This window comes from Macrobrachium nipponense, chromosome 13 (genome assembly GCF_015104395.2).
Source record: "Macrobrachium nipponense isolate FS-2020 chromosome 13, ASM1510439v2, whole genome shotgun sequence".
Classification (NCBI taxonomy): Eukaryota; Metazoa; Arthropoda; class Malacostraca; order Decapoda; family Palaemonidae; genus Macrobrachium; species Macrobrachium nipponense.
The window spans coordinates 85,213,069-85,227,803 of record NC_087206.1 but is presented as its reverse complement, the minus strand read 5'-3'; the positions used below and the strand labels follow the sequence as shown (position 1 = coordinate 85,227,803).

The following is a 14,735-nucleotide window of genomic DNA, read 5'->3' as shown; positions in this document are numbered from 1 at the left end:
TTATAAATTCAATTTGGTCAAACCTGGATTTCCATTAAGCCTATTGTAAAACAACAGTATGAATGAATCAGAACACGTATCTCTGTGAACACGATTTATGACAAGTGCTAATAATGACTAAATTAGATACAATGAACTATGTAAGCGGTAGCACATTACCTGTAAGCCCTCATTACCAAAGTGTATAGATCTTTCTTGTTTAGTAACCAGTCCAGTGCCATAGACCAAGGTACTTCTCCGCTGAAAGTTTTGTAAACTTGAGAAGGTGTAGGATTTGTGATTTCAGAACCAAGAATTATCAAATGACAGGTGCCAGTGATGATCCTTCAGAAGAAAATACAATGGTTTTTGTTAGTTATATTTATGATGAAAATTATTGAGATGCTTGTGAAATTAAAAAGGTAGTTTAATAATAATATTTAAAAAAAGGTAGGAGTTTTACTGATCAAATATTTTTGTTGACTTGCTGTTCAGCTGTGTAAGAAAATTACAAATCCCATTCTGGTGATTCAATAGAAACAACAGAACGTAGACTAATTCGAGAATGATTCTGTGTAATAAAGAAATTACTTAAAGTCAACTTTAATATTGGTTGTTTTATTACTTCTTAATAACAGGGTTTCATTAAATGAGAAGAATCATTAATGTTTCATTCTGTAGTCATCAAAACTGCCCCAAAAGGTTTAAAATTGGAGCACCAATGTCACAGTTTTAACTAAGCATTTAGATTTAGTTTCTGGTTACTTTTTCTATCTCCGAATATTTAATGATTGCATTTTTCATACTCAGAATTGCTTGTATCATATGTTTCTTAATTTTTCATACTCAGAATTGCTTGTATCATGTTTCTTAATTTTTCATACTCAGAATTGCTTGTATCATGTTTCTTAACCCTTAAACACCGAAGCGGTAAAAAAAAAAATGTCTCCCGTGTGCCGGAGACGTTTCAGAGTGAGCGCGGGAGCGGAAAAAATATTTTTTTCAAAAAATCATAGCGCGCTTAGTTTTTAAGATTAAGAGTTCATATTTGGCTCCTTTTTTTGTCATTTCCTGAAGTTTAGTATGCAACCATCAGAAATGAAAAAAATTATCATTATCATATAAAAATAATGCGATATATGACAGCGCAAAAACGAAATTTCATATATAATTGTATTCAAATCGTGCTGTGCGCAAAACGGTTGAAGGTAACAAGTTACTTTTTTTTTCGTTGTAATGTACACTAAATTGCAATCATTTTGGTATATAACAAATTGTATAACGATAAAAGCAACACAGAGAAAATATTATCACAAAATAATGCATGAATTCGTAACGCGCAGACGTAAACACATATTTTTTTCAAAAATTCACCATAAATCTAAATATTGTCCTAGAGACTTCCAATTTCTTTCAAAATGAAGACAAATGATTGAATATTACTATACTGTAAGAATATTAGCTTACAAATGCAGTTTTCGACCATATCTGACGAGTTAAAGTTGACCGAATGTAGAATTTTTTTATATATATTTTTTTATATGCAATTATTTCGGAAATAAGAAAAGCTACAACTTTCAAATATTTTTCGTTTTATTTTACATAAAATTGCGCACATTTTCATATATAAAACTCTATGAAATGCCTAATATGAAACGGAGCAAATATTCCGAGAATGGGACTTACGCATTTCGGAGATTTGTGGCGGAGAATCCGCGCGCGGAGGGAAGGAAAGTTTTTTTTAAAATTCACCATAAATTTAAATATTGGGCTAGAGACTTCGAATTTGTTTCACGATGAAGATAAATGACTGAATATTACTAGACTGTAAGAGTTTTATCTTACAATTGCATTTTTCGACCATTTCGGTAGAGTCAAATTTGACCGAACGTGGTTTTTTTTTCTATTTATCGTGATTTATATGCAAATATTTCAAAAATGAGAAAAGCTACAACCTTCAACTATTTTTGTTGTATTATACATGAAATTGCGCACATTTTCATATATAAAACGTTATGTAACGGCTAATTTAAAATGGTGCAAACATTACCACAATCGCACGTATGATTTTTTCGGAAGAGTTACCGCGCGGACGTAAAGAAAATGTTATTTTTTTCATAAATTCACCATAAATCGAAATATTGTGCTAGAGACTTCCACTTTGTTGCAAAATTAAGGTAAATGCTTGAATATTACTAGAATATAAGCGTTTTAGCTTACAATTGCGTTTTTTGACCATTTCGGTAGTCAAAATTGACCGAAGGTTGAAAATTTGTCACTTATCATTTTTTATATGAAAATATTTCAAAATTGATAAAAGCTACAACCATGGGTTGTTTTTAGTTGTATTGTGCATGAAATTGCGCACCATTTTCATATATAAAACTTTATGTAACGCTAATTTAAAATGGTGGCAAACATTACCACAATCGCATGTATGATTATTTCGGAAGAGTTACCGCGCGGACGTAAGGAAAAAGTTTTTTCAAAAATTCACCATAAATCGAAATATTGTGCTAGAGACTTCCAATTAGTAGTTGCAAAATTAATTTAAATGATTGAATATTACTAATATATAAGATTTTTAGCTTACAATTGCGTTTTTCGACCATTTCGGTAGAGTCAAAGTTGACCGAAGGTTGAAATTTTGGCACTTATCGTTATTTATATGAAAATATCTCAAAACTGATAAAAGCTACAATCATGAGTATTTTTAGGTGTATTCTACATAAAAATGCACACATTTTCATATATAATACTCCATGTAACGGCTAATTTAAAATGGTAAAAAAATTATGTCAAAGTGACGAAATAATTTCCAAAATGTGTCACAGATACTTTTTAGTGCGGCAAGAAAGAAATTCGCGCTTGCGCGCCTGCGTAACGATTGTAAACAAAACAACACCTTGATCCGTGAACTCCCAGCATCCCCCAAGGCGCGTGACTCAAGAGTTTTTGGCTGGTAGGCCTAAAAGTATTTTTCCGCGAATTTTAAAAAAAACTTTTGTATGTCGACGTAAAATACGTCCAGTCGGCACCCGAGAGACAAAAAATGTCGACGTAAAATACGTCCAGTCGGCGTTTAAGGGTTAATAACTCCAAATATTTCACGATTGCATTTTTCATACTAAGAATTGCTTGTATCATATGTTTCTTAATAATCAACTGAAAATTCATGAAAAATATAATGGGAAGAAAACTGACAATTTAAGTGGAATTTTTCTCTGTGGGCTATCACTTACATGGAGTCCAAAAATAGTGCTATTCATTTGGCCACTTCAACCTTCAGTACTACAAATTCCTAATATTTCAGAAATGTCATATATTTTGCATTGAACCACAGAGTTTGTTTGTCACTACTCCTCAAATAATTGATAATTATTTCCCATATGTTTTGCACTGAACCACAGCACTTGTTTGTCAGTAATCCTCAAATAATTGATAATTATTTGAAAACTTACCTGTAAGATTCTTCCAGGTCTTCATCATACTGCATTTTCTGTATCTGGTCTTCCTTGTCTCCTCCAGACTTAGAGTTTGCTAGCCCAGCTCTATTAGATGATCCAGAAACTTTACCTAAAACTGCAGAGTTCTGTTGTCGAAGTTCAACGTACGTTCTTCCGAAATTGCTAAGTAGAAACTTGAACCATGCATGAGGAAAACTGTCTTGGACCTCGTCCACTACTTCAGTGTCATATGGAAGTTCTATAAACCAACTGGCAAGGGGAGCCAGGGCAGCACTTAAGGGACTGTTGTATATGGGCGTGCGGTAATCTGTCCTTGAAATAACGCGTACATGCACTGGAGCAGCACTTCTCCGTTTTGGATGAGTAAATCTTATTTTATGAAGAGGAGCAATAGACTCAAAGTTAGAGTCATCATCAGAAGATTCATCATACATGATCCCTGGAATAACATTCAACTGGTCTTCATCATCCTCCAGATCACCTAGGGATGTGGTAAAGTTATTAGCCTTATAATGAATTGGTGGAAGGCCACTTTTATTTTCTCTATTTCTGAAGTCTTTTGTTTGGATTGTAACTCTCTCTTCATTATTAAGAGTACTTAACCTACCCTTCCCAGCAGAACTTTCATCTAGAGGATCCTCCTCATCATCCCAACTGAGTGGCCGAGAGTCTACTGCAGGAATGGTGGGGACCTCTCTTACTCCTTGGTCATCAATCCATGCTACACGACTTGTACGACCACTTTGAGACTGATGTGAGTTATGAGATATGTGGCTCCCAACAGAGTTTGATACTTTTTCTTGTTCATTAACCTCCACTTGTGCACGAGGGATAGTTTCTTCAAAATGATTCTCAGCCCTTCTCTCTAGTTTGGGTAAACCCTTTAAGCTTTCTTGAGTCTTTGTATTTGTTGTAGCACTTGATGTTGGCGTCTGTGTCTTATCGCCTTGTACACTTTCTGATCGCTTTACAACATAATCCATCATCAAATATATGAGTGCTTTGTGGAAATAATCATTTATTACTTTCAAGGTGTCTGGAGAGTCTATAACACCTGTCAATACATTTTTAGTATCAGAGAAACCAACAACATTGATTTGTGATACAGGGGTAAGTGTGTGGAAAGCATACTGGTTGAAAAATGATGATAACTTTCCTTTCTTCATTTCATCATCATCAAAGGCAAAACTAAATACAGCATCAACTCTTGAGGCTTCAGCTGTATGACAGCTTGTTTCTTGCAGTTCCAACCCTTTGACACTGTAGTATACGTAAGTGAATCCACACTCCAAAATCTGAAATTACAAATCTCATCATTCTCATCATTCTTTAATTAAAATTTCCTATTTTTACACCACATAAGCACTTTATATTTATGCAGCTTGCAAGACTTTCATATGCCAGGTACCATAACGTAATATAAGTTTAACTGTATACCTGTACATTTTTCCATTAAGAAAAGGTGTAAGGGAAAATCTGATTATGGCATAATACATATTTTCAGCTCAAAGAACGTGTCAAGTTTACTTAACAGCTCCACACCTGATAAGTACCAAATATATCTGCATATCATGCAGTCCTTAAAACTTTAGCTATAAAATGATAATTTTTAAAATTAAATGGTATTTATCATAACAATACAAACCTGAGGTCCTTTAAATTAGGAATTACTTTTGATGAAGCTGGAAAATGGCCACTAGACTTTTGAACAAGGTAGTTAGGTAGTTAAACTACCATCTAGGTGGCAGGAGTCCCACCCACCCAAACGTATGCACTCCAATTTGCTTTTGGCCCAGGAATCAGATTGAGGGGTGGCATGAGGTGAGCCTAATGTGTAAAGAACCTCAGGTTTGTATTGTTAGGAAAAATACAATTTACTTTCAAAAATTGTCATTTGTTCATACTTGATATACAAACCCTCGGTCCTTTACATTAAGAAGACTCATAATCGGAGGGAGGAATCAGAAATGAGTCTTTAGAACCAACTGTAGTTTGCACACCTTTATTCTCTTTCTGAGTCTTTAGAACCAACTGGAGTTTTCACACCTTTATTCTCTTCCTAGTCAAAAGAGCAAGGAAGAGAATTGTGCCTCTGATGAACTCATTGGAGTTTGGGAACTGCGAGATCAATCATCAGACTTCCAGGCTTTTTTCGAACGAGGGAGGGAACATAACCTCAAAAGAAAAAAGCTGGGATAAATCTGAAAGTTTACGACAGTAAGGCAAATATAAGCAGTAGGTTTGCGTCATTGTCAGGGACCTCCCCCTCCTCCCTTTGTAAGAGGAAGGGGCAGTTGATTCCATAATCTAAAAGATAAATAGAATGGTTGCTCGAATGCGACATTTACCTGCATCAAAGCCATTTCCAGCATGTTATGGCTGAATCCACTCTCTGCCCGAAGGATGAAAAGAAAGATGATGGGACGGAGAAGAAGAGAGGCCAGTCAATCAACACATCCAAGATGAGATGCAACCTTGTCCTGATAAAGGAGCTGGGTAAGCTATACAACTTGTTGAGCAACCACCACAGGTCCCAAGGAAAAAGTGTCCATGGACTTGTGGGCAATGTCCTGAAGTTAAAAGGAGGTGAAGGTGGTCTGTCAAGACCAAACGCTCCCCAACCTCCTTTCAGAACCCAATGGACAGACAAACTCTTCCAGAATGCGAGGGATGGACCAATGCCCCTAACTTCGTGAGCTCTAGGCCGGGGAGTTCTGGTGTCATCTATGCCAGCAGCAGAGTACGCCCTTCTAATCGTCTCACAAAGCCAGAAATAAATTGTGTTCTTGGACACTTCTTTCTCGGATGAGCCAGTACTAATGAAGAGTCAACACTCAGGCTGGAGGTGCCAAGTCTTCTTCAGACAGAACCGCAGCACTCTAACAGGACAAAGTAGCATCTCATCATCATTCATCATTACCTATGAAGTCCTCTAGGGAGGGGATCGTAAAGGACTCAAAACCTAGCATCAGGGACTGCTGGATTTTGAGTTTTCGCTATGAAGCCTGGGACAAATCCGAGCATAACAAATTCCCATCTCCTAGAGTGTTTTACATTAAGTGTGTCCATGGAGTTCGTCTACTCTCTTCGCCAATGCCAGGGCAAGCAGGAAAATGTTCTTGAGGGTCGGATCCCTGTCTGATGACTCTCGTAAAGGCACACTAGTCAGGCTCCTCAGAATGAGTCACATCCCACGCAGGGGCCCCGAGATCCCTGGTGGGCAAGACCTTTCAAAGCTTCTGATCAAAATAGAAATTTCCAGTGGAGGAGCTCTCTACTCCTTTCATCTGAAGGACTAAACCGAGAGCAGTTCGATAGCCCCTCAATGCTGAAAAGAAGAGAAGCTTCTCTTGGCGAAGGAAGACAAGGAAATCCACGACCTGTTGAAGAGTAGCTCCAACCAGAGAGTTACCCCGTCTATGACACCAACCACAGAAGAGGGCCCATTGTTCCTGGTATACTGCTGTCTGAGGTATACGGTCATCTCTATTGCTGCATGGTGCAAAAAGCCTCTCGCTCACAAGAGATGGTGGATAACTTCCAACCATGAAGACCCAGGGACTGCACTGCCTGATGGTACCGTTCTATGTGTGGCTGACACAGCAGGTTGTGCCATGGGAAAATCTCACGAAGTTAGGGGCAGAGCTAGAAAGTTGGGATACCAAACAGCCTGCAGCCATTTGGGAGCGACCAGAATCCTGAGATTCTAGGTGATCAGTGCTCTGTTGATCACCTTGTAAATCGACAAGACGGAGGGAAGGAGTAGATATCAAAGTTGTCCCGAGGATGCTAGAATGTGTCCTCTGCAGCTGTCCATGGGTATCGCACGACGGAACAGCAGACCTGAAGTTTTCTGTTGTGCCGGGTAGCAAACCGATCTATGACTGGATGCCTCCACAGGTCGAGCAACCTCTCCATGATATCTGGGTGAAGGGACCACTCTGTCCTTATCACCTGATTCTGGCAACTGAGCTTGTCTGCCACTACATTCCTCTTGCAAAGAATGTATTTGTCCTGAATCTCTTGGGGAGCCAGGAAGGCTGCCTTGAGTTCTAGGACATTGATGTGGAGGTGTCTGTCATGTCAGTTCCACACCCCTGAAGTCGGTAACTCCTCCAGGTGTGCACTCCATCCCTTGGTTGATGCATCCATGTACAGAAGCATGTTGGGTGGGCGAGTAAGCAAAGATACTCCTATTAAGAGGTTCCTTTCGTCCAGCCACCAGTCCAAATCCTCTCTCACTTCCTCTGATTGGGGAATGAGAAAGGATTGAGGATCTCGAGACTGGGACCAATACTCCTTCATTCTCCAATGGAGCAAACAAAGGTGAAAGTGACTTGCCATTGCTGTGCTATTTGCCCCCGTCAAGACAGGAACAACTGCACTATCTTCCTGAACTTGCTGATGCGAGGGCCTGAGGGAAAGACTTGCTGCTACCGTATCTATCAGCATGCCCAGGTACTTTATCCTCTGCTTGGGAAAGAGATCAGACTTCTGGTAATTTATTACAATCCTAAGAGTGTGGCAAAATTTGAGGAGTCAATCCCTGTCCTGAAGCAACTGTGAGTGAGGACTCGTCACAACCAGCAAATCATCAAGATACCTCAACAGATGTATCTCTTGTGAAAGGGCACAAACTGAAACCAGGGTGAACACCCCTGGGAACAGAGTGGTTAAGAGCGTAAAACAGAGTGCCTTGAACTGGTACACCATCTCCCCAAGAAAAAGCGAAGGTATTTCGGGAGGATTGATGGATGGGTATCATGAACCAAGTCTGGCGAATGAATTGGTTCAAGGGAGATAGGTCTATGACCAGTCTCCAACCCCCGAAGCTTTCTCTACAAGAAAGTGGTGGCTATAGAAGCCTGGAGACCGATCCAACACGACTTTGGTAGTGCCCTTCATCAGCATTGCTTGCACTTCTTCCTTAAGTGCAATGTCCTTCAGCGAACCGGGAATGTAAGTCAGGAGATGGACCGGGCTTACGACAAGGGGAAGCCAAGACTCAAAGGGGAGTAGATATCCCTCCCGAAGGACATCTACTACTCAGGTCTCAGCTCCACGTCACTGCCATGTTGCCCAATGGCTCGACAGGCTCCCCAACCAATGGCAGCAGCTGGAGAGGAATGCCGCCCTAGTGTTCCTCCTTCTTCTTCCCTTTTGCCCCTTTACCTGATAGAAAAGAGAAGGCTGGGTTTTCTCACAGGCGCCCTTCAAAGACTGGGAATTCTTAGGGGCCGAGGAAAAGCTAGCTTGACCCAAGGTCGCTCCACAGTGATGTGCGAAGACCTGGAGGCCTTGATCACTGCCTGGTGAACAAGGCAGTCGTTAACCTCGACATGGCGCTTATCCACTGCAGCATCCACCAACTCTCTTGGGAAGAGAGAGGAACCCAGCAACGGTCTGTTTCTGAAGGTCAATGCAAACACAGGACATACAGACCTAGACACACTAGTCGGGACAGCATCCCTAGGTTTGCCCAAAAATTTGCTGTCTGGTGGGCCAGGTAAGAAATAACCACCAGACAGTCTCCCCACCCTTGCTGTCAGGTTTCTTGATATTTGTGAGTTTGTGACAGGCTTGCCCTCTCCCCAAGTCTCTGGCAAAAAGATGAGGGATATGTATTCCTTTAAAATTTTACATAATTTATTATTTAAACCTAAAATCTTACTAATTCACTAGTAATTTTCTTTAAGGAATTGATATTATTGCTGTTTACATTAACATTAATATTTGAAAATTAGTAAATCATTTATTTATCATACAAAAAACATACATCTCAGTGAGAGAGAGAGAGAGAGAGAGAGAGAGAGAGAGAGAGAGAGAGAGAGAGAGAGAGAGAGAGAGAGAGAGAGAGAGAGAGAGAGAGAGAATTATTATTTTCATTATTTAATATCATTTAATCTTATTAAACTTAATACAGTATTAATCAGTATTAATATTTTAATATTATCAAATCATTTTTGTATCATTTAATGTATTTAGTCATGAAAGTACAATCAAAATACACTAATTGGTGAATATTTATCATCGGAAAAACTCGCAAATGAGCGAGTCCTTCCTTGAATAATTTTTAGATAGGTTCCACAGAACATTCCGCACACAGGTAAGTCCACGAATCTCCAGAATGCAAATACGAGAGGCTGACTGTACACAAACAATAAAATAAAAGAGAAAGATCTCACCAGGAAAAGCTCAGCTAGCGACAGTCAGGCAGAGAGTGAAGCGAACATGTGTCCTCTCTAGGCGACAACAAAAAACAAAGTGGAGAGTATGTTCTGGAGGGCAGGACTCCCACCATCTGAACGGTAGTTAAACTACCTAACTATCATGTTCAAAAGTCTAGTGGCCGTTTTCTAGCTTCGCTGAAAGTATAATTCTTAATGTGAAGGATTGAGGGTTTGTATATTGTGTAGGAACAAATATAACTTCACTAAACATGCTGTGGACTGTGCAAGTTCCATTTTACAATAGAAGCTAGGCCTTAACACATTCTTTTCATGTCTAAAGTTACAATATTTAAAAATAGTACTATGAAACTGTGTACATAATATATAGTGGGCCACCCGTATTCGCGTTTTCCGGATTCGCGGACTCACACATTCGCGGATTTCTCTCGGGAATATTTCCCCGCATTATTCACAGAAAATTCGCGCATTCACTGTATTTTTCTATGAGAAATATCCAAAAATTTATGGTTTTTTTATCAATTTCATCATAAAATGCACTTTTAGTGATAAAACTATTAAAAAAACAAGTATGAACATTTTTAGTGGTTTTTCTTGAGTTTAAACTAACAAAATAGGCTGTCTTTAGCATTTTTATAGGGGTTCCAAACATTCGCGGGTTCTAACTATTCACGGGGGGGGGGGTCTGGTACGCATCCCCAGCAAATATACTATTTAAATTCTAGAAGAACAAACAATTAAAAAGAATATAACCCTAACATATAGTATCAACTATGGAGCTTTTTGTTTTTTAAACTGCATGACTGTAGATAAATTTCTGATTATAAACCATAACTTTTACTGATAACAAATACACTATTATCCCTTTTTCACCATTATGAAGACATTCAGAAAATTCACTGCTAAATTCATGTTGCAGGTTGAAACTGCAACTGAAGGAATGAATACCAAACTCTTCATTACAGGTAAAAGAAAACTTTAATGGGCAAAAGCTAAAAGAAAAATGAAAGAAAACACCATCTTATAAATAGGAAAATTGCAACTTTAAAGGTCAGTGGCTGTATTAAAACAAGAAAATGGCAAAGTGGATATCTCAAACTAGAACAGTATTGATTTTAAGGTTCTATGAAATTTGGGTTTTTTATTATTCAAGTCATCCATTCACCCATCAAAAATACTGTATACCTGGCTGTCTTTATAGAACAGAACAAAACATTGCAAAATAATATAATTCATTAAAAACATCTAATAACAACATTATGTACAAGCCGCTACATATTTCAAATACTATTCACAATTTAGCTGCTAGTTCCCTAGCTTTAGATGGTAACTAACCATAATTATAAGTTGTTCATAAGTCAGTAATAAACTAAATATAATGTTTTTTCCTAGTTTTTTATATTAATCTACTATTCTGCATAAATGTAATTCTTTATCATGGATAGTATTTCATTGTTGAAAGCTTATATTAACTTGATGTTCTAGTCATATCCTCATGTTCTGATGTGAAATATAACCTGGGCTTTTTGTACTTTGTATTTTGTGCTTGATGCGACCCCTTGAAATTAAGCTTAGAATTAAGTCTCAGAACTATAGGATGCATGAAAATACTTTGGCACTTATTTCATAAAGACAATACAAAAAGAGAATACAGGCAGTCTCCGGTTATCGGCGGGGATTCCATTCCCAGGAGTGTGCCGATAAGTAAAAACCGCCATTAACCGAAACATGATATTGTTATTGTACAATAAAGTTTCATACATACTTGCCTGGCAGATATATACTTAGCTATAGACTCCGTCGTCCCCGATAGAAATTCGAATTTCGCGGCACACGCTACAGGTAGGTAGGTCAGGTGATCTACCGGCCTGCCGCTGGGTGGCAGGAATAGGAACTATTACCTTCTAAGGACAGATTTTTCTCTTCCACCTGTCTCCTGAGGGGAGGCTGGGTGGGCCATTTAATCGTATATATCTGCCAGGTAAGTATGTATGAAAATTTATTGTACAATAACAATATCATTTTCATACATTCAACTTCCCTGTCAGATATATACTTAGCTGATTGGCACCTTTGGCGGTGGGTAAGAGACAGCTAATTACTGATTAGACAGGCAAACAACATACGTTGTAGGTAATAGATAAATAAAACCTTGGTTCCTATGTGTTTAGACGAAGGGTTGACTTCCTAGCTATTGCTAGGTGTCTGCTTCGTCTCAAGAGCCTCAGCGAGGATGTGACCTATGGCTAAGAGTTCTTGTAGATCTGTCAATGGGGTCTTATCCACTTACTCGACAGAATCTAATGGTCATTTGTCAATGGGGTCTTATCCACTTACATGACAATACACCTATGCCTAGGGGCATAATTAAGGAGCACAACACCGATCCCGATCACCTGATCCTAACACCTATCCCCAAACTCCTTTCAAACAAACCAAAAAAAAAAAAAAAAAAAAACACTATGTTAACATAAAAATTAACTCACTTAGTAAGGATCAGTGTCGGCTCCCTATCCAGCAACGTATCCGTAGACACGTAAAACCAAGAGAGAAGGATCTCTCGTAGGTCAACTTGACCTCCTTCGTGCAAAGGGAAGTCAACACAGAGTTGCATCTCCCTTAAGTTACAGCTAATATGTCCTTCACGACATATTGTTATGTAACGAACAAGAATTCATAAAAGCTCGCACTTCAAGCGCTTTTAATTCTCAGCTGTTTGAAGGAATCATCAAGTCATTCATGAAGTGCTTTTAGCGATCACACTTATTTCAAAGAAGACCAGGGCTTCCTTTGAAATGGATCTTTTCTGGATGAAGCCTAGAGCCTGGCTTGCACCTGGGTGGCGCCTCGAGTCTGGTTGGAGCCTCGAGCCTGGCTGGAGCCTCGAGCCTGGCTGGCGCCTCACGCCTGCCTGACACTTGGTTGGCCACCTAGCTCCTGGAAGGCGCGTTTTGCCTGACTCATGGATGGCGCCTCGCGCCTGGAAGTAGCTTCGCGCCTGGCTCCAGACTGGCACTATTTGGCGTCTGGCCCCTGGCTGACTCCTCTCCACTTGCTGGAGCTTCGAGCTTGGTAGAGTCCCGAGGATGTCTGGCGATGCCCACATCAGACACTCTTATCTGTCTGACTTGTTCGCCTCCAGCGCATCTGCGCTAGGTTGGAGGCCCCCTCTTTCTCTTCATCAGACAATGACAGTGTTCCTTGAAACTGTCTGCCTCTGGCGTTTTTTTACGCCTGTTTTGGCATTTGGCGCCTGGTTGGCGCTACATTGTCCGAAAGTCCTGAAAACTCCACAAGGTTATCAGCGATGATTGGTAGAAGTGTGGAAGAAATTCTTCCACTTTGAGCTTCTGGCCTCTCCGGCAAGGGAAGGTGATTGTAGTAAACTACATCCATTTAGACGATAGGACATCTAACAGTACGAGAGATAAGAGTCTTCCTCCGAGGAGGATCCTTCTTGAATCCTTCCGTTGCTAACGAGATCTCTTCTTACTTGCTGATGAAGTTCCTCGTTGCAGAATCTTCCCTATCCTTGTCCGAAGGAAGGGAAGGGGCTTGGAAGTCGAAGGACACTCCGAGCTGAAATTGGAGGACTCCTGATTTCTAGCTCTTTACTGTATCTCTCTGAATACCTTCTGGGAAGCATTTCGAACCCTCATCGCATCCCAAAGACTTTGTAGGCAAACGTTTAAACCATCTCTTCTTATGTAGGTGAAAACGTAAATACCCTGCCTGGGCAACGAAACTTCTATCTGAAATCGTTGAGTCAGGAATAGAGGGTTTTAGTTCTCTTGCCAGACATACTATGCTGGCAAGAACCCATTGCCGAGTCTCCATTAAATCTGATGCGAGATTCCAATGCACAAAAAATTCACCTGTCTTCTTGGTAGTTAAGGGCCAAGAGAAAACAAAGAATTCCCTCATAAAATTTCTCAAAGAAGTTTGATGAGGAGCAGTTCCATCTTGTCGGAACACGGAATCTGAAGCCACAAAAGATCCCATTCGAAGTACATGATATCCTACTCTTGTCGTATTGAGGTATCGTATCAGATCCCGAAGATCTTAATCCTCTGCTATCTCTAATTCTCCTTGGATAGACAGAAGTATAGCCTTTTACTGTGCTCTTTGATAGCAGATATATATAAAGTTGATTCTTCCCTCTGAAAAGGAAGAAAAAAACCTATATGTGGTTCACAGAGGTATCGGAAGAGGACAGTTTCCTCTTCCATCAAACACGATCTGCAGCAATTCTATGTCCTGGCTATGACTATTGTCATTCACCTTTAAAAATCCTCTCATTCATGTCCACTTCTGGTCAGTCTGCACGAAGACTGACTCAGAGTGGAGAGGTTGTTAAGGTCCATTTGTAATAGATGCTTATAGAATATTCAGACTGTCTTGGAAAAGACTTCCAAACATGCTGTGAGAAGAACGTGACCTCTGAATCCAACCTCTAAGGCCAAAATGAGGCATAAAGTATTATCCTCTCTTTCTTTGACGCCCTTTATCTTAAATTCTGTAAAGCATTATATTTAGGGAAAAAAAAAACTAATGTTTTTATTCCCCATTTCTATAAAATAAAGATGGTGTATATTGCTACTTCTCTTGGTTCAAGGAAAAGGAAGCAATCTACAGGAAGCCTGTTCGTCTTCTACCTTGCTAAGAGATCTATGAAGAAGACTTTCCGTAGGTTCTCACAACTCTTTGCAATAAATGTTAAGACATATGATAACAGTTATTATCGTTGATCGAGAAGGTTCTCACGGACATGCAAAATCTTGCATCGAACCTCTTTTTCCAAATAGGTTCTCTTTGTTAACGCGAACAGGAGCGAAAAAAGAGATTCTCAATGCTCTTTGCGATATGAGAGAGTCGTGGAATTGGCCTAAGTGATTAAATGGGTAACGAAATCAGGAACGAATCTTGCCGTTACCGAGCGTGCTGTCTGAGAGGCTACTGGACTCTTATGTTAATAACTCGCTAAAACGAGAAAATATCTTGGATGGTGCTCTTGGCTCATTGCGCCAGGCTGGCGCTTCTGCGCCAGGTTGGCGCTTCAGACCGGCGCTTTCTTCTAATACTCTTTATGTTATGTGCCAGA

The 14,735-nt window shown here is 39.6% G+C and overlaps 1 protein-coding gene across 1 annotated transcript in view; it reads right to left on the bottom strand.

The window, feature by feature from the left end:
• Positions 1 to 14,735, bottom strand: part of LOC135225383 (pecanex-like protein 4) — a gene marked incomplete at its 5' end in the record, with an annotated part of 124,711 nt that overhangs the window by 18,064 nt on the left and 91,912 nt on the right. The window contains 2 exons of the mRNA XM_064264716.1: positions 160 to 324; positions 3,441 to 4,741. Of these exons, the coding sequence (XP_064120786.1) occupies positions 160 to 324; positions 3,441 to 4,741 (1,466 nt within the window). The remainder of the gene's footprint in view (positions 1 to 159; positions 325 to 3,440; positions 4,742 to 14,735) is intronic.